The 18,848-nt window shown below is 42.6% G+C and overlaps 1 protein-coding gene across 4 annotated transcripts in view; it reads left to right on the forward strand.

The window, feature by feature from the left end:
* Nucleotides 1–18,848, forward strand: part of DOCK11 (dedicator of cytokinesis 11) — a 481,846-nt gene that overhangs the window by 88,321 nt on the left and 374,677 nt on the right. For all 4 annotated transcript variants that reach the window (XM_073543480.1, XM_073543481.1, XM_073543483.1 and 1 more), the window contains exons 9-13: nucleotides 4,529–4,608; nucleotides 11,581–11,664; nucleotides 16,225–16,365; nucleotides 16,771–16,983; nucleotides 18,014–18,136. In XM_073543480.1, the coding sequence (XP_073399581.1) occupies nucleotides 4,529–4,608; nucleotides 11,581–11,664; nucleotides 16,225–16,365; nucleotides 16,771–16,983; nucleotides 18,014–18,136 (641 nt within the window). The remainder of the gene's footprint in view (nucleotides 1–4,528; nucleotides 4,609–11,580; nucleotides 11,665–16,224; nucleotides 16,366–16,770; nucleotides 16,984–18,013; nucleotides 18,137–18,848) is intronic.

Below are 18,848 nucleotides of genomic sequence, written 5' to 3' on the forward strand. Positions count from 1 at the left end.
TTATTAACCTGGCTTAATGTCACTTTTCAATAGCAAGGTGACAGTAACCCAATATTATTAACCCATTTGCCACCATTACATGGCAATGAGAATAGAGAGGCTAAGTACCAGAAGAGGCACATCTTATAAATGTGCCTTTTCTGGGGTGTCTGGGGGCAGATTTTTGTAGCCGGGGGGGGGGGGTCAAAAACAATAGTCCCTCTCAAGGCTATTAATATCTGCTCTCACTCACTGGCTTTACCTCTGTGGTTGCAAAATTACCGCTGGAGCCCACACATTTTTTTTCAACGAAATAACCCCTTATTTTAACACCTAGATGTCCCAAATTTTGCACACATACCCTAATCTAATTATTAGTCAAAGACATATAAAAAACTAAATTAAATGGTTTACTGTATGTAAACCATGTGTCATTTCATGTCTAGTTTTGGAATGATTTTACAGAAGCCGGCAATTGATTTAGCGGCTATTCTGCTATGTAGAACTCAATGAAAAAAAAATAAATTATATATATATGTATATACTGTATATATGTATTCTATGTGTCTATATCTATTCTTTTGTTTATGCTTTAACCTGTCATTGGGCTCCATTATATGTCCATTTTGCAAGGAGGCAAGAAAATCTCGGCATACGGATGCAATACGGATGTCATGCGCAAAAAATGCAGCCACACCTTGACAACGGATGACATACAGATCACTGTTCAGGGAACATTTCTGCGTATTACGACCGTAAAATACGGTCCGTATTTTTATACGTTGTGTCTGACTCCAGCTTAAGGGTAATAAAAGGATCCTGACATACCCTTTAAGCTTTCCCCTTTTACAACCAATGATGTATAGGTACGTCATAGGTCGCCCCCTCCCCTCTTTGAAGCACGTCAGGTAACGGATCCTCCTTCCAGTAGAAAACTCAGCTCAAAATGAGGAGCTGCCTCTTATCTCCTAGGCTGCACTCTCACGCTCTGCGCCCACCCCTCGGCTTGTGCAGTCTCTCTCCTCCCATATCTGAAAGTATGATTTTCTGTCCAGAACTGTGGAGGCTCATAACTTCCCACCCGAAGCTCTGAATGGAGCGACAGAGGTGCCACTGGATTCTGCTGGATTTTATCTGCGCTGGGAGACCAAATATGCCTACTGTATGTAATTCCTGGTAGCTATGCTTCATAACTCCATAACACAGAGTGTTAGGGGTGGCTAGATGTTATGGGCTCATGGGGGGAAGGAATGCAGAGTCCGATAATGTGTTATGCTGGGCTCAGCGATATTGCATTCTGTTATTATAGGTAATTTTCCAGATTCAATACCTCAGAGCCTTGCTGTGACCTGTGGTGCTTGGGAGTTAGACAAAGGAATCCAGTTTGGCTGTGCCTGTAGGAGAGTTCATACTCCTTTGCTAATTGCTAGTCACAGAGCTTCAAAGGGCTGGAGTTTAATTAAAGAAAAACAATATCCTGTGGAATCCCAAGGGTGGGGCACATTTCAGGAGTGGAGGGACATCTCCATCGTCCCTCACAGCCCATAACAGCTGCAGGTGCAATATCTTACAGTTGCATTTATCATATCCACGCCGGAAGCGCGTCACTATCCCTGCCCATCAGTGCCCCTATCACATGATTGTGGGGCGCCAATGGGTTGGCATGACAAGAGACTCCTGTGCTTGTCATTTCAGATCATCTATGAGTGCTGCCCTTGGGCCGGCGTTCAAAGAGAATGATCATTTCTGCTAGACATAGCAGGACTGAAGCCATCCAATGTGTAGCGCAAGAGATCAGTAGGTCGCAGCTTCAGGTCTTCTAAGTAGAAGTAAAAAGTGCAAAAATATGTTTTTAAAAATATAAAAGTTCAAATAAACCCCCTTTTTCCCCATTCATTAATTCAATCAGTAAATGTATAACGAGAAAAAAAGGGACCAGAACAACTAATCTGTGTACATGAAAAAATGAATGGGGCCATGCATCGTGAGATTTTGAGTGCAAACCTCCTTCCATCAGCAAGGGCATTGAAGCTGAAACATGGATGGGTCTTTCAGCATGATAATGATGCCAAGCACACCACCAGGGCAACGAAGGAGTGGCTTTGTAAGAAGTTTATGAAGGTCCTGGAGTGGCCTAGCCAGTTTCCAGATCTCAACCCCATAGAAAACCTTTGGAGGGATTTGAAAATCCGTGTGCCCAGCGACAGGCCCAAAACATCACTGCTCTAGAGGAGATCTGCATGGAGGAATGGGCCAACATACCAACAACAGTGTGTGGCAACCTTGTAAAAACTTACAGAAAACGTTTGACCTCTGTCATTGCCAACAAAGGATATATCACAAAATATTGAGACTAACTTTTGCTAATGACCAAATACTTATTTCTCACCATAATTTGCAAAATAAATCTTGCCAAATCAGACAAAGTGATTTTCTGGATTTGTTTTCTCATTTTGACTCTCATAGTTGTGGTCTACCTATCATGTCAATTACAGGCCTCTCTCATCTTTTTAAGTGGGAGAACTTGCACAATTGTTGGCTGACTAAATACTTTTTTTCCCCACTGTACATTAAAAAATAGTTTTTAATGGCAGGCATTCACTTTAGGAACTATTCACTTCTTAGTAAGTGATATTATTTTTTTTTTTAACCTCCACCGATCCTGATAATGAAGGGTCTACAGTGCTGCATCTCCCTCAGTGCTGGTTACCTTCAAAGCGTCAGGAGCACTGCGTGTAGGGGAGAAGCTATAACGAGGAAGCACTGTGGGTTATTCATTTTTAGGATTGTGGGAGATCCTGAGGTCAGATTCCCACCAATCGTTAAAGGGAATCTGTCAGCAGAATTTCACTCACCAAACTATTTTTATGTACATGTAACACTTTCAAAGACAAGTCCAGCTATACTTATTATGGCTATGGAAATCCTTCATTACTGAGAAATTCGTGTATGAATTGAATTGCAAATGACTATGATAGATCTGAAGCTTAACCACAGAAGCTCTATTCCCTGCCCGGCGCTGCCTCCTTTTTGCTTTACTGACAGCTCTTTTGCTTGAACGCAAACAGCATAAAGACTGTCAGTCTGGAGTAGACAGATCAATTCGTAATCTCTCAGTAATGGAAGAACAGACTTGCCAGGTAAAGGTATTGCTGGACTTGTCTTAGAAAGAGTTGCATACGCATTTACCGGTATATAGTTTGGGGGGTGAAATCCTGCTGACAGATTTCTTTTAAGTGATGGTTTATTATATAGATATGCCAACAGTTACTGTGATGTTATTACCTCTTCAAAGGGAATCTGTTACCAGGTATTTGTTACCCATTATGAGAGCAGAATGATGTTTGGGCAGAGACCCTGATTCCAGTAATGTGTCACTAACTGGGCTGCTTGCTGCAGTTTTGCTAAAATCACTGTTTTATCTGCTGCATATCTAGCAGTTCTCTGAATGCTGAACTCTATATAACACCGCCCACACCAGTGATTGACAGTTTACTGTGTACACTGTGCAGATGCAGAAAGCTGACAATCAGTGGTGGGTTTATACAGAGCTCATGAATATGGAGGACAACATGGCAACAAGTTTACTAGTTATTTTACTCACTTATATAGCGCCATTAATTCCACAGCGCTTTACAAACATTATTGACACTGTGCCCATTGGGGCTCACCCAGGAACCCAGTGCTGCAAGGCTGCAATGCTAACCACTGAGCCACTGTGCTGCCCAATATCTGCTACAGATCAAACTGGGGTCACAAGCTTTACATTATTCTGCCCTCAGACTAGGTGGCTAAAACCTAGTGACAGATTCCCTTTAAGGGGTAATACAGATGTTGAAAATAGTAAACCAAGTGTCTAGTAAATTCCTCCAATAGACAAGAATATTATACAAGGTGGAGAGAGCAGCTCAGAAGGTTAGCAAAGTGAAGCCTATGTAAGGTCTAGTCCAGCTCCATAAATGAAAATCAGTGCTGCCCAATTTCTAAAAAAATGAAATGAAGGGGGGTGTAGGGGAATTTTCTCTCTTGCGTCTTTATCCTTTATTTGGTTGATTAGCAAGACAAGGTCTGGAGATGGTGTAATTGGAGAGAGCATATGGCCACTAGCATATGTTCTTGGAATGGCTTAGGCATGCAAACATTTTTTTCCCCAAGACCGTTTATTTCAGGAGTAAAGGGAATCCTTGCAGACTGGCATACACTGTGGGTCAGTGACTCCTGTTTCCGTTTATCATTTCTTTCTAGGTTTAGTGCTCCCTGTATAAATAGTCCATTGAGCGCAATAGACATACTCTGGAAGGACTGACATGCATTTTTTTCCCAGCTCAAGTCCTTTTTGATAAAACTAAATGTCTGGTATTAATATAAGGTTAAAAATAAATTGTTTATGTTTCTGGATAGAAAATGTGCACATTTAGACTAGAGAATTATAGAGGAGTGGAAACAAATATAGCGAGTGACCTAAAAAGTTGTACTTCCCAAACTGATGCTGAGCTAAGGGAATTTCATGGCGTTCTGCAACTCACATCTGCTTTTCTCTATTATACAGATGATGAGGGCGGTGGTGCTGGGAAATCGGATAACATCATGGAAAGCCTGGAGAAGAGCATGAATCCAGAGCTGGTGAAGGTATCAGCTTTTATGACTTGGAAATACAAGGCAGAATTGGAAATAAGGCAGTGGTTATATCACGCTACTTTCCTGGAAACCAATTTTCAAATGTGTTTTTGAGGTCTGATCTCGTGTGAAGGTCAGAGATTTATACTTCTAAAGAGGTTTTTCCATTTTTCCGCCATCACTTTAAACTAGAGTATGGTATATAAAAATATAACGGAGGTTAAAAATGAAAAATTTCAGAGCTACAAAATTGTAGAAATCATTACTGGATCATGGTGGTTTTCTGTTCGTAAGAAAGGTTTAAAGGCTATGTACCCAACATATTTTTTATTATCTGCTCCCTAACTGCAAAGTAAGTAACTTTCTGAATAGTTTTCATTGGAAAGATTTCCAATATTTTGCTGCTACCAATGTCTGTAGGTCCGATATCTAGGTGAGTGCTTTTGCAAAACTTGTACAAAGCTGTCAGAGTTCCTGCTCCTGATTCTGAGGTCTCTCTCTACTCTCCTGCCCTTGTCTCAGTATTAGTAATGGCAAGAGTTGAGAGGGGATAGTTTCTTCAGTTTTATGGAGAAGTAGAGAAAACTAACCTAAAGAGGTTGTCCACTACCTTTACACTGATGACCTATCCTGATGATAGGTTATCAATTTCAAGATAGTGGACAACCTCTTTAAAATAAGGAGGAAAGCACCATAGAGAATAAAACAATTGCACTATAAGAAAATGAAGACCTCAGCACCACGGACACACAGAGATTGACACGACTGCAGCCGCAGACGCGGCCCAGCAGGCGCCTCCACGCCGACGGCGAGGGGGCAGGCGTCCCCCGGGGATGCAATATGGACCCTCTATACCACATATGGGGACCCGGGCCTACCTGAACTAGGGAAGGGCAGCGACCGGGATACTGTGGCAGCTGAGCATGTGGACAAGGACACGTAGGACTTGATGACACCGCACAACTTCAGGTATAAATAAAGTAAAGTTTACTTAAAATAAAGTCACAGTACATAGACAAAACCAGGACACACAAGGTCATCAGGACACATGAGGTCATCAGGACATCAGGGTCACCCACAGGACATCAGGGTCACCGGCAGACATCAGACAGGAGTCGTTTGGTTCCGGACATCCAACACGACCTACAGGCACCATTGCAGTCATCAGGCTCCAGGCAGCGGTCATCAGGTTTCCAGACTGCGGTCGTCAGGCTCCGGGCATCAGACCTAGGAAGGAACTCAAGCGTGATGGTGCTAACACCGCAGGATTGCTTGGCCTTCATGGAGCTAGCACCGCATGGTAGTCAGAGCACAGCATAGTAGATGCTCGGCAGGAACACCGGTTACAAGAGTCTCAGAGTCACTGGGTGCAGGGCTCCAAACACAGAGGGATTCCAGGAACACAACACAGCAGACAATTCAGAAATGGTCAGGTACAGGATCAGGGACTCAAGCCTGGATACACCGCCTCTAGGCCAGGGCAAATTTAGACAGGGTAAGGTACAGGAGCATGGATTCAGGCCCAGATATACCGCCTCCGGGGCAGGGCGAGGGAGCAGGACAAAGCAGGAATCAAGGCAGGAACTTTGGTACCATAACTGAGACAGACATGGCAAAGTCCAGGAGCTTTGTGAGTAGCTCTGGCCCCACCCATAGGGCAGGTAAGTTTATTAAGGAGCTGCCCCTCAGCAATTGGCTGGGGACAGCATTTCAAGTACACACACTAACCCTGATAAAAGCAGGGAAGGTGTGGCTGCGCATGCCCTAAGCACACACAGAAACCATTGCAGCACAATCAGTGCAGGAACTAGAGCACCTGGCATTGTGTGCAAGCCTAGACACACGTGGAAAGTCATGCACCAGCTGCAAATGACCTCACAACCCGCGGACAGCTTCCACAGCGGCGACCAGGGACCGCACATGTGAATGGTCAAGCAGCAGAGCAAAGACCTAACACCACATGTGCAGCTACGCAGCAGAGCAGGGAACTGAGCAGGCTCCATACAGGTAACAGCCAGCAGTATCCCAGCTCAATTAGGGGGAAAGGAGTAAGGGGTTAAAGCAGAAAACATGCATTGTCACGCCGACAATCAAATACAAACAGAACGGCGTGACAGAGATCTGACACCAAGGAGGTATCACTGAAAGGGATACTTCAACAAGAGATAAATCTGACATTTGACATCGTTTTATCAGTTAAAGGTAACCACTAACATATGTAAAAATGATTGTTTCCACATCAAAAGTGTCCATAGCCGGTAAAGAGGACCTGTCACCAGTTCAAAGGTGACCAGTTTTTGCTCTTATTTTACTTTCACTGCTCACCTGAGCCTTTCTTACTTTTTTTTTTTTTAAATCTGCCATGCAGTTCCAGGTTTCAAAGACATGGGCCTTCTTATTTGGTGCTAATTTTTATGATGTTTAATAACAAGGTGTTACTCATAGGTTGATAATGCAGAGCTTCCTAAAGACACGCCCCAGAGGATCCTGTGAGCCATGCCCCCTTAGTAAAAGCTAGGAAAATTTCCACTATATATATAAGTCCATACCTCTAGAACTGTATGGTTGATTAAAAAAAGCAGCAGAAAGCAGAATACTTAACACAGCAGTGAAAATAAATTCAGAGCAAAACCTTGGCTCTTTTGACCTAGTGACAGGTCCTCTTTAAGTATTATGAGCTAAACCCAGGAGTGGATCCAGAAAAGTAAAAGTATAAAAAAAAATGATATTTCTGTTTTCTTTTGTATCCATCTTTGTGTTTCCCACTAACATATGTAAAAAATCATGTTTTCCATGTCAAAAGTGTCTATAGCCTTTAAATATGCAAATTGCCTCTTCAGAGAAAAAGAGGACTTGAAACTCTATAGCGCCACCTGTTGGTAGTAGCAATCCTACAAGTCACAATCAACCCTTTAACGAGTCTTGTAATATGACTTAGGATAAAAGCCAAATCAGAATCTCAATTTGCAGACACGGTGTTTCGAGCTATTGGCTCTCAGTGCAAAGTATGAGAACTGATTTGGCTAGGTGAGAGCCAAATCAGTTCTCATACTTTGCACTGACGAGAACCAATAGCTCGAAACACCGTGTCTGCAAATTGAGATTCTGATTTGGCTTTTATCCTAAGTCATATTACAAGACTCGTTAAAGAGTTGATTGTGACTTGTAGGATCGCTACTACCAACAGGTGGCGCTATAGAGTTCAAGTCCTCTTTTTCTCTGAAGAGGCAATTTGCATATTATTTTCCCAGCCAGAAGAGCATTGCACGACGAATAAGCCTCCTTACCTTGACAAGCCAGAGCTGGCATGTCACTCTCTACAAGGAGAAACCTTACCCCTATAGCCTTTAAAGTGAATCTGTCACCAGTTTTTTGTTGTTTAATCTCAGAACAACATAATGTGGAGACAGAGACCCTGATTCCAGCAATGTGTCACTTACTGGGCTCCTTACTGTAGTTTTGACAAAATCACTGTTATCAGCAGGATATTATCACTAGAGGACTAGTAAACCAGTAGTCGTGTAGTCAAGCCCCACCCATACCACTGACTGGCAGCTTTCTGCCTTTGCACAGTGTACACAATAAGCTGCCAATCAGTGGTGTGGGCATCATTATACAGGGCTCTGAATTCAGAGATCTAATAGATCTACAGTAGATAAAACATGGATTCCAATTAGTAAGGCTGGTTTCACAACGGCATAGGGCATAGCTGTGGAGGGCTGCGTAGTTCCTCCGTTGAGCCAAGCCCACTGCCACACCTTCCATTCTGCTCCGCCTACGTCAGCATGCATCCTGCGTACCTATCTTTAACATTGGGTATGCAGGCCATGCGAATGTATGTGGATGCCTCCGCATTCGTCGTTTTGAGAGGCGCTGCAGGGGACCTTACAATAAAGTGTCAGATCGCTGATCCGACACTTTGCACTGCACTGTCAGATCAGCGATCTGACAGGCGCTGCAGAGGCTTTCTTAGTGCCTCCTGCCACCTCCCTGCAGGACCCCGAAGGCCCCCGCGGCCATATTGTATCTGAGGGTCTTAGGGAAGCACGCAGGGAGCATGTTTGATCGCAGTGTGCCGGAGGTGGTCCGTTACTGCCCCTGGCACATAGTGCCGGGTGTCAGCTGTGATAATACCTGCGTATTTGCAGCGTCCATGCAGCCTGTCATCCAGCAGAGACACTGAGCAGCTGACGCGAACCCCATTCACTTGAATGGGGGCCCGAACATACAGTATTTGCCATGCTGTAATATGCATGACAGCGCGGCAAACACCACTTCTGATCGGCGGTGAAAACATCCAAGCCGGTCAGACAGTTGCGGTTCCCACGATGTCAAAAGACAGCGTGAGCGCTCAGCTGTGATCGGGAGGTATAAAGTTTACCTCCGGTCACGTCAGTTGATGAGACTACCGCTCCCATCATCCGACACCTGCTGCCGCTAATAACAGTGAGAGTAGGAGCATCTGATGGTAGTATTCATCATCCACTCCTGTGCTGTAAATAAATAATTAAATAAAAAAAACCTGCATGGGCTCCCCCATATTTTTGATAATCAGCCAGTCAAAACTCACAGCTGGGGGCTGCAACCCTGAGCTCTCAGCGGTAGCAAGGCTGGTTATCAATAGAGGAGTCCCACAATATTTTTTAAAATTATTTAAATACATAATTTAATAAACGGCATGGGGTCCCCCACATTTATGACAACCAACCTTGCTAAAGCTGACAGCTGGGGGCTGGTTTTCTCAGGATGGTAAGGGGCCATGGATATTGCCTCCCTCCACAGCCTAAAAATAGCAGCCCGCAGCAGCCCAGAAAAGGCACATCTATTAGATGCATCAATTCTAGCGCTTTGCCCGGCTCTTCCAACTTGCCCTGTAGCGGTGGCAAGTGGGGTTCATATTTGTGGGGTTGATGTCACCTTTGTATTTTCTGGTGACTTCAAGCCCACGGATTAGTAATCCATTACTAATCCTGTAGTTGTAGTGGAAATAACCACACAGCCAGAATAAAGTCTTTTATTTTAAATAAAACGAAACACAGTTTTACCTTTTTATTTAAAAATCACAAACACAGTTATACTCACCTAACGCCTATTTCATTGAAGCCCTCGTCTTCTGTAATAAAACAAAAATAAAAAAACAACAATATCCCTCACCTGTCTGTCATTCTGTTCCATTTTTTAATCCATGTCTTGGGGATAATTAGTTTTCAGCCTGGACGGTGCCAAGATGCGACCGTCCATGCTGAGAACCACTGGTGAATGAGCTGCTGCTAGTGCAGCCTCAGTGACTAGCGGTGACGTCACTGAGGCTGCGTTCCCAACCGAGCAGAACTGCGGTGACTTTGGTGAGATCCCCGCTAGCACTGTGAGAAAGTCGTTCTGTGCGGGGCAAGTTCACCGCAGTTGATATTCACCTCAGTGAAATTCTCACGGTGAACTGTGGTGAACTCGCCCTTGCATCGTGCGACTTTCTCACGGTGCTAGCAAGGATCTCACCGAGGTCACCGCAATTCAGCCCGGCTGGGAATGCAGCCTCAGTGACTTCACCGCTAGTCACTGAGGCTGCGCTCCCAGGAGCTCATTCACCAGTGGTTTTTGCATCTTGGCACCGTCCAGGTTGAAAACTGTTTATCCCCCAGACATGGATTATGGCTTGGGACAGAATGACGGAAAGGTGAGGGATATTGTTGTTTTTTATTTTAATTCTCTTGCAGGAGACGAGAGCTTCGGTGTAAGCATGGTATAATTAAAGGAGTCTGTGGTATTCTTTTAATTAAAGGACTTTATTCTGGGTGTCTGGGTTTTCATACAATGTGACTATGGGGTTAGTAATGGGGGCGTCTTATTGACACATCTCCATTACTATCCTCGAGGCTTTATGTCACCTGACAATACAAAAGTAACATCAACCCCCAACTATCACCCCACTTGCCACCACTACAGGGCAAGTGGGAAGCGCGAGCCTAAGTGCCAGAATTGGCGCATCTTAGAGATGCGCCTATTCTGGAGCTGCTGAGAGCTCATGTTTTTAGCCTGGGGGGCCACAAGCCATGGCCCCTTCCTAGGCAATTAATATCAGCCTGCAGCTGTCTGCGTAGCCTTTGCTAGTTATTAATTATAGGGGGACCCTACATCATTTTTTCTTAGGGTCCTCCATTTTAATAGACCGTAAAGGATTAGTATACAGCTGTGAGCTGATATTAATAGCCTGGGAAGCTCCATGGGTTTTACCACGTTCCCAGGCTATAAACATCGACCCCCAAATTAAATACATGTACAGTAAGCTGCACACACACAGTACTAATTGTATTTGTCACTGACATCTGTATATCTACCTATTCTATTTGTATTTAATCCATCTATTTCATGTTATCAACTCCTTCTAAGATTTTACACTACGGGGCTGCTGAATTCCCGGCTTTTCTTCTAGATAGATAGATATGTGTGTGTCACTGACCTCTATATATCTATGTGTTCTATGCGTATATATCTATTCTATCTATTGTATTCTAACCTGTCACTCTGTGATTAACTGTACGCGACTGCTGAATTGCCGGCTTTTCAAAGGGTCTAGAGGTATGGTTCCACGGGAAGTTTTTTTTCTTCCCTGAGAGCACTCAACTTTATTAGCATGCACTAAGAGACACATATTAGCCCCAAAAACGCATGAAAAAAACACACAAAAAACGCAAACATGCTTTTTTGCTGCAGCTTCTTTCCTGCCAAGAAATCAGATTTTGCTGCAGAAAAAAAGAACAGCAAAAATGCCCAGTGTGAATATACCTTAAGAGTAAAGTAGAGTTGTAGAAGAATTGGACGTATTACAAATTTCACTTTCTATTGCTTTGTAAATCTAGAAGCTAAGTGGACCCATAGGTGTCTGGTATTTTATTACATATTTTTCAAAGAACCTTGACAGTACAATGTCTTCTATAAAAGGATATCAATTCACTTCATGATGTCATCCTATTTATTTATTTATAGTATGGAAGAGAGACTGAACAACTGAATAAATTGAGCAGAAGTGAAGGACGACAGAACCTGTTCTCATTCGACTCTGACGTGCAGGTGATGTTCTTAGCATATATTATTGCACTTTTTTGTGCAGTGCTAATAGCAGTTTTCTTTTTTAGAGTTCTATGATTGTTTTTCATTTTTTTTAGACCTAGCTGAGTACTATATATTCTTAACTTGCGTTGCACAGTATTAAAAATGTATTGTTTCTCAATTGTTCCGTTTTTTTTGTTTTGCACGTTTCTATCAGATTGAAAAGAAGGGTCAAAGAGACAGTAAAAATTAAGAGCTGTAGTAAATAAGAGCGTATGAACAGGTACATAGTTAGATTATATTTTCTCCATCGATTGCATCTCACATATAACCTTTAAATTTGTTACCAGTGGGAGACATATAACAACTGACACTTTGCTCTCATAATCATACACAGATCTGCAATGAGATAACAGATAGCACAGTACAGCAGAGCCAATACCGTACAGCAGAGCTCATACAGTACAGTTTAAATGGACTTTGTTTCATTACAAACACATCTGCATTTGTTCTTTCACATCGCTATCAGCCCTGCTATACTGGCCCTCCTCCTACTCTGGCTGACGGTGAAATGTAAGCTTAAACACTGTGAAAGGACAACTGCAAATGTGTTTGCAATTAGACAAGTTTTAGCTCCGTTTTACTTTGTTGGTTATAATCAGGAACAGCTCCGCAGCAGAACTGACAGCACTGTGAGAGGATGATTGCAGCTGCAAATGTGTTTGTAATAAGAACAAGTACACTTCTGCTGTACTACAGTATGTGAGCTCTGCTCTACTGTGTTAGTTCTTATCTCACTGCAGAACTGTGTGATTATGAGATCAAAGTATCAGTCATTACTTGGTTCACACTGATAACTCCCCCTTTCATTTAAAATAAGCGCTGGGGGCAGAATGTCAGGGAGATCTGTGTCTTGCTAATAGATATTAACTGCTCACTTGTATATGATCGCAGATATCAAGTTATCATTTTATTCAACTTTCTATGACTGCATGTCCATATGGATAGCTTAGGAGGGTTGATCCTACTTACAGATTCGATTTAACCCCTTTCCAACCTTAGACATATAGGTAAGTCTAAGATTACCTCCCCCTGTTTGCTGCGGGCTCCGGCCATGAGCCTGCAACTTTTACTACACAAGTCAGCTGATTTAACTAGCTGACATGTGCCCATAACAGCCGCAAGTAGAATCGCGATCCACCCGTGGCAGTAAACATGTTAAGTGCCGCTGTCAATCTCTGACAACGGCATTTAACATGCTCGCGCCTGAAATGCGTCACTAATCCCACCCATCGGCGCCTGTGTCACATGACTGTGGGTCGCCGATGGGTTGGGATGACAACCTAGGGCTTGAAGAAGACCCCAGTGATTGTCATTACCGAATAACTGTGAGCGACGCACAGCGGTCAGAACTCACAGCAAGTGAGCATTTCTGCTACACAAAGCAGGACAAGCCTCCTGCTGTTAAATATCCTTTGTTTGGTGACATCATGGTGACATAACCATGATGTCACCAAAAATCCTTTAAGGGAATCTGTCACCCATTTTTAGTGATATCATGTAAAGATATCACCCAATTGTGCGTCCCATAAGGATTCTATTAGGACTTTTGATTCCCCCCGACCCCGCACCTTTGATGCATAAATACCTTTTTTATCTTGGTGGAGATATATGGAAATCGCCGCAGTCCGGTCCGATGGGTGGGGCTCAGTCATCTTCTCCCCCCCTCGGCTTACTGAATGTAATCTTCATCTGTGAATATCACAGATGCCGTAGTTTTCCGCGCTTGCGCATTGGAAAGGCCTCCGACGCTTGCGCAGTATGCTTTGCCCAACTGTGGGCAAAGCATATAATCGGTACTGCGCATTTGCCGGTGTTTTTCAGCGCGGTCTATGCCCCGGAAGTGTGTCCTGCATGTGAAGACTTCCGGGGCATAGACTGCACTGAAAAATACTGGCGCAGAATAATGAGCCCCATATATTGCTTCATACAGTATAATGAGCCCCATATAATGCTCCATACAGAATAATAGGCCCCATATATTGCTTCATACAGAAAAAGGGTCCTCATATAATGCGCCTTACACAATAATGGACATCATATAATGGTCTATACAGAATAATGGGCCCCATACAATGCTCCATACAGAACTCCATACAGAAAATGGGCCTCATATAATGCTCCATACAGAATAATGGAAACTATATAATGCTCCATACAGAATAATGGGCCCAATATAATGATCCATACAGAATAAGGGGCCCAATATAATGCTCCATACAGAATAACAGGCCCAATATAATGCGCCATACAGAATAACTGGCCCAATATAATGCTCCATACAGGATAATGGGCCCCATATAATGCTTCATACAGGATAATGGGCCCCATATAATGCTTCATACAGAATAACAGGCCCAATATAATGCTCCATACAGAATAACAGGCCCAATATAATGCTCTATACAGGATAATGGGCCCCATATAATGCTTCATACAGGATAATGGGACCCATATAATGCTTCATACAGGATAATGGGCCCCATATAATGCTTCATACAGGATAATGGGCCCCATATAATGCTCCATACAGGATAATGGGCCCCATATAATGGTCCATACTGGATAATGGGCCACATATAATGCGCCATACAGAAAAATGAACACCATGTAATGCTCCAAATAGGATAATGGGCCCCATATAATGCTCCATACTGGATAATGGGCCCCATATAATGCGCCATACAGAATAATGGACACCATGTAATGCTCCAAACAGGATAATGGGCCCCATATAATGCTCCATACTGGATAATGGGCCCCATATAATGCTCCATACAGGATAATGGGCCACATATATTGCTCCATACTGGATAATGGGCCCCATATAATGCTCCATACTGGATAATGGGCCCCATATAATGCTCCATAGAGGATAATGGGCCCCATATAATGCTCCAAACAGGATAATGGGCCCCATATAATGCTCCATACAGGATAATTGGCCCCATATAATGCTCCATACAGGATAATGGGCCCCATATAATGCTCCATACAGGCATACAGGATAATGGGCCCCATATAATGCTCCAAACAGGATAATGGGCCCCATATAATGCTCCGTACTGGATAATGGGCCCCACCCTACCCGCGCCCTCCGGTCTGCTGATGACTTGAGGTTAGCATCCTCAATAATCAGAACCTCCCACTCCCGTCTCCAAGACTTTACACGTGCTGCGCCAATTCTTTGGAATGCACTTCCCAGGTCAATACGATTAGTCCCCAATCCCCACAATTTTAAGCGTGCCGTGAAAACGCATTTATTCAGATTGGCCTATCGCCTCAACACATTAACCTAATCTATCCTTGTGTGGCACAGCCAAAAGTTTTACCATAACCAGGTTCCCCGCATCATGTTCCCACATGCTTTATGCATCCATTAGCCTTCTGTGTCTGTACTGTTACACACTTAACATTATGGCTGGTCCATACAATCAGGGCAACTGTTACCACCCACCTTTCATGTCTACCTCTTTCCTCATAGACTGTAAGCTTGCGAGCAGGGCCCTCATTCCTCTTGGTATTTGTTATAATCTATGTGATTATTGTTATTGTTATGCTGTAATGTCTATTGTCTGTACAAGTCCCCTCTGAAATGTAAAGTGCTGCGGAATATGTCGGCGCTATAGAAATAAAATGTATTATTATTATATAATGCCCCATAGAGAATAATGGGCTCATCTCCCCCGCTGGGCTCATTCCCCCCCCCCCTCACTCTCATCTCCCCTGCTGGGCTCATTTCTCCCCCCCGGCTCACTCTCATCTCCCCCGGGGGCTGGGCTCATTCTCCCACCAGCCCCGCCGCCGCTCATTCTCAGCGCAGCTCACCTGAGTCTAGGTGCCGGTAACTTTTTCCTGTGAGAGAGCGCGGTCACGTGGTACCGCTCATTAAGGTCATGAATATGGGCGCCACACCTATGGGAGAGGAGTGGCATCCATATTCATGACCTTAATGAGCGGTAACATGTGGACCGCGTGCTCTCACAGGAAAAGAGATGGTGGTCAGTGTGATGTTGGGCAGAGAGCGGGGGACCGACCCCGGACTTAAAAAGAAAAAAAAAAAAACTTGTTCAGGTGCCGAGTGGGCCCCCCTGTCTCGCCAGGGCCCCGGCACTTGCCCGGGTACGCCGGGTGCAGACGCCAGCCCTGCTGACTCTGAACACTGAGTAAGGAATGTTATTTATGGTGTTTGATAAAGCTTGATAATGGAAACTTGTGTCGATGGCACCAGATTTACATGCAACCTTGTCACTCCATGTAGCTGTCAGCTAAACCCTGATGCCTGCTGCGTAGGAAGTTTCTTTCCCTGCTTTCCTCTCTGTTCTGACCCTATGCTTTAAGTAGGTTAGTTGTAACTTACATATAAGCCTTTACAAAATGAATAAAAAGTGGATAAGAGTCCCATTCTGCCTCTCGGTCGGACCCTCACTGATCTATATCTTTGACTATTTAAGCATTGTAGGTACAGTGTCTTGTATGATATTGCTGCATTCAGTGAGGCTTTTTTCCTTATATTTTTAGAGACTGGACTTCTCTGGTATCGAGCCAGACATACGGCCATTTGAAGAGAAAAGCAGACGTCATTTCTTAGTCAAATGCCAGGAACTGAGCTTTAATATACTCGGGAATGTGACTGAAAATGCTGAAGGACCCTTGACAAATGTAAGCACTTACTATGTTCAAGTTAATAACATGTAAAGTTTCCAACTGCTAATAAAAAATTACAGATTGAATTCTAGAAATATTGTCAACTGGCAAAGTTATATCTTGCTTGCTTTACACCAGTGTCATATTATAGAAATACAATGGGACCTCTGTAAAAAAAAATGGTAGTCATGCTAACTGTGTGGATTCATGTACATATAAATAAATGTTTATTAAAGAGTATTAATCATCGATGTAGTGTACCAGACAATGGGCAATGCTATATTTTGAAATGAATTTCTGAATGTTTCCTTCAACACAGTAAAAAACAATTATGATTCTTCTCCAGACCAACCACAAGATTAGTTGTGATTTTCTTCCATTCATGCACATCAGTTTCCATATACATATTTTTTTTTTCAGGTTGAACCATTTTTTGTCAGTTTAGCACTGTTTGATGTGAAAAAGAACTGCAAACTTTCCGCCGACTTCCATGTGGACCTAAATCCTTCGTCAGTAAGAGAAATGTTAAACAATTTTTCATCAGAGGCGGCTGCTAATGGAAGCCCTAAAAAGTTCTCCAGCGAGAATCTTATACACGGCATCCCAGAATCTCAATTCCAGGTCATAAAAGAGGTGAAGAATATTCAGCATCTGTTCTATTCTCTGTCTGTTTATCTACCTACATTTTGCTTGTATTTGTATATATCTGATTCAGAGCTTGGGGTCCCTGTGCAAGAAATTTGTCTAGATCTCTCTCTCTTTAGTGGCACCAAAGAAGCAGAAAGGCACATGACACACAAATTCCAGTCAAGCCCAAGACACATGCCACATAGCCTCTATTCACAGACTAAACTTATACTACATAGCCAAGAGTCACACACTAGAAACATACCACTTGAATGCCAGTCACACACTACACACATGCCACCTAGAAGTCAGTCACCTGCCACATGTATGCTTATTACACACTAGAATCATGCCCCATAGTCAACTGTCACGCCCTAAACACATGCCACATACATGTCAGTCATACTCTACACACATGGCACATAGCCAGCAATAACACACTAGATAAATACCACATGCATGTAAGTAATACACAAAGACTCATTGCTTAAAGGAGTATTCCAATCTCCAAGATCCAATCCCAATATGTAGCAGGTGTTATAATAATAATATTAGCAAATACCTCCAATTAGACATGTAGTATAGTTCTTCTGATTCGCTATGTCTCTTTCCTCGTGTGCATGCATTGCAGGACCTCAAGTATCCATGGTTATGACCACTGATACAGTGACAGTTAGTTAGCTAGTTGCTAGTGGTCATAACCATGGATACCGAAGGTCCTGAACATGAGGAAAGACACATAGCAAATCAGAAAAACTATACTACATTTCTAATTGGAGGTATTTGCTAACTTATTATTATTATTATTATTACTACTACATCTATTACATATTGGGATGAGTTCTTGAAGATGGGAATACCCCTTTAAGGCCTTGCACTGACATACAGCTAGGAAAGGCCTCTGTGCTGCTGAATCCAATGCCCAGGTGGTTTGTCTTCCCCTTAAATGCATATATGCCGACATATATCTTTAACGTGCAAGATTCCCCATTGTTTAGATCTCAGATTAAAATGCTTTTTTTTTCTATGACTACAGGGAATATTTTCAGTGACAAATCCACATCCTGAGGTTTTTTTGGTGGCACGTATTGAAAAAGTCTTGCAGGGAAATATTACACATTGTGCAGAACCGTACATCAAAATCTCCGATCCAGCAAAGGTATTCTATTTTTAGAAAAATATGTTGTAAAGTTTCTCTCTCTTTCTTTCACTCAGGTCATTGTTCCCTGTGCTTTCGCCTATAGTTTCTTGTCATTATAGTTACTGTAATTACTTACTGCTGTTTAATTGCCCACTTTATACTAAATAAAAAGCTTCCTGTTTTAATAGTTTTTTTTTCCCAGTATAATTTAAGCACTTACAGAGGACTAATAAATGAAAAGTTTTCTAAATGATCCATTACACTGTCTAAAGTTAAGCACTTGGACACATCGCCACCCACTGCTATTATCTTGAAAAAGAAAAATAACAATTGTTAATAAACAAATTAAGTAATTCTAATAATTCTTTTTTTTAAATGTATAAATAAAAAAATACAAAACGTATTAAAATACAGAATTAGTAAATATTTATGGTGGTTTATTTTATTTTATTTTATTTTGCTTATGAATTGTGTGTTGTTTTAGCTATTTCATTAATTTCATATATAATCTTTATTCTATAATCTTTTTTTAAAAAGAGCGCAAACATATTCCGCAGCACTTTATAGTTTGCACAAATTATTGGCACTGTGCCTGATGGGCCTCACAATCTAAATTCCCTATCAGTATGTCTTATGTCAGTATACAGGGGTTGGACAAAATAATGGAAACACCTAATGTTTTGGCATCATAATCTTCGAACATGTTATAAACATGCAAACCGTGACATAT

The sequence above is a fragment of the Dendrobates tinctorius genome, unplaced genomic scaffold, assembly GCF_039654945.1.
Source record: "Dendrobates tinctorius isolate UK_male_01 unplaced genomic scaffold, ASM3965494v1 ptg000133l, whole genome shotgun sequence".
Taxonomy (NCBI): Eukaryota; Metazoa; Chordata; class Amphibia; order Anura; family Dendrobatidae; genus Dendrobates; species Dendrobates tinctorius.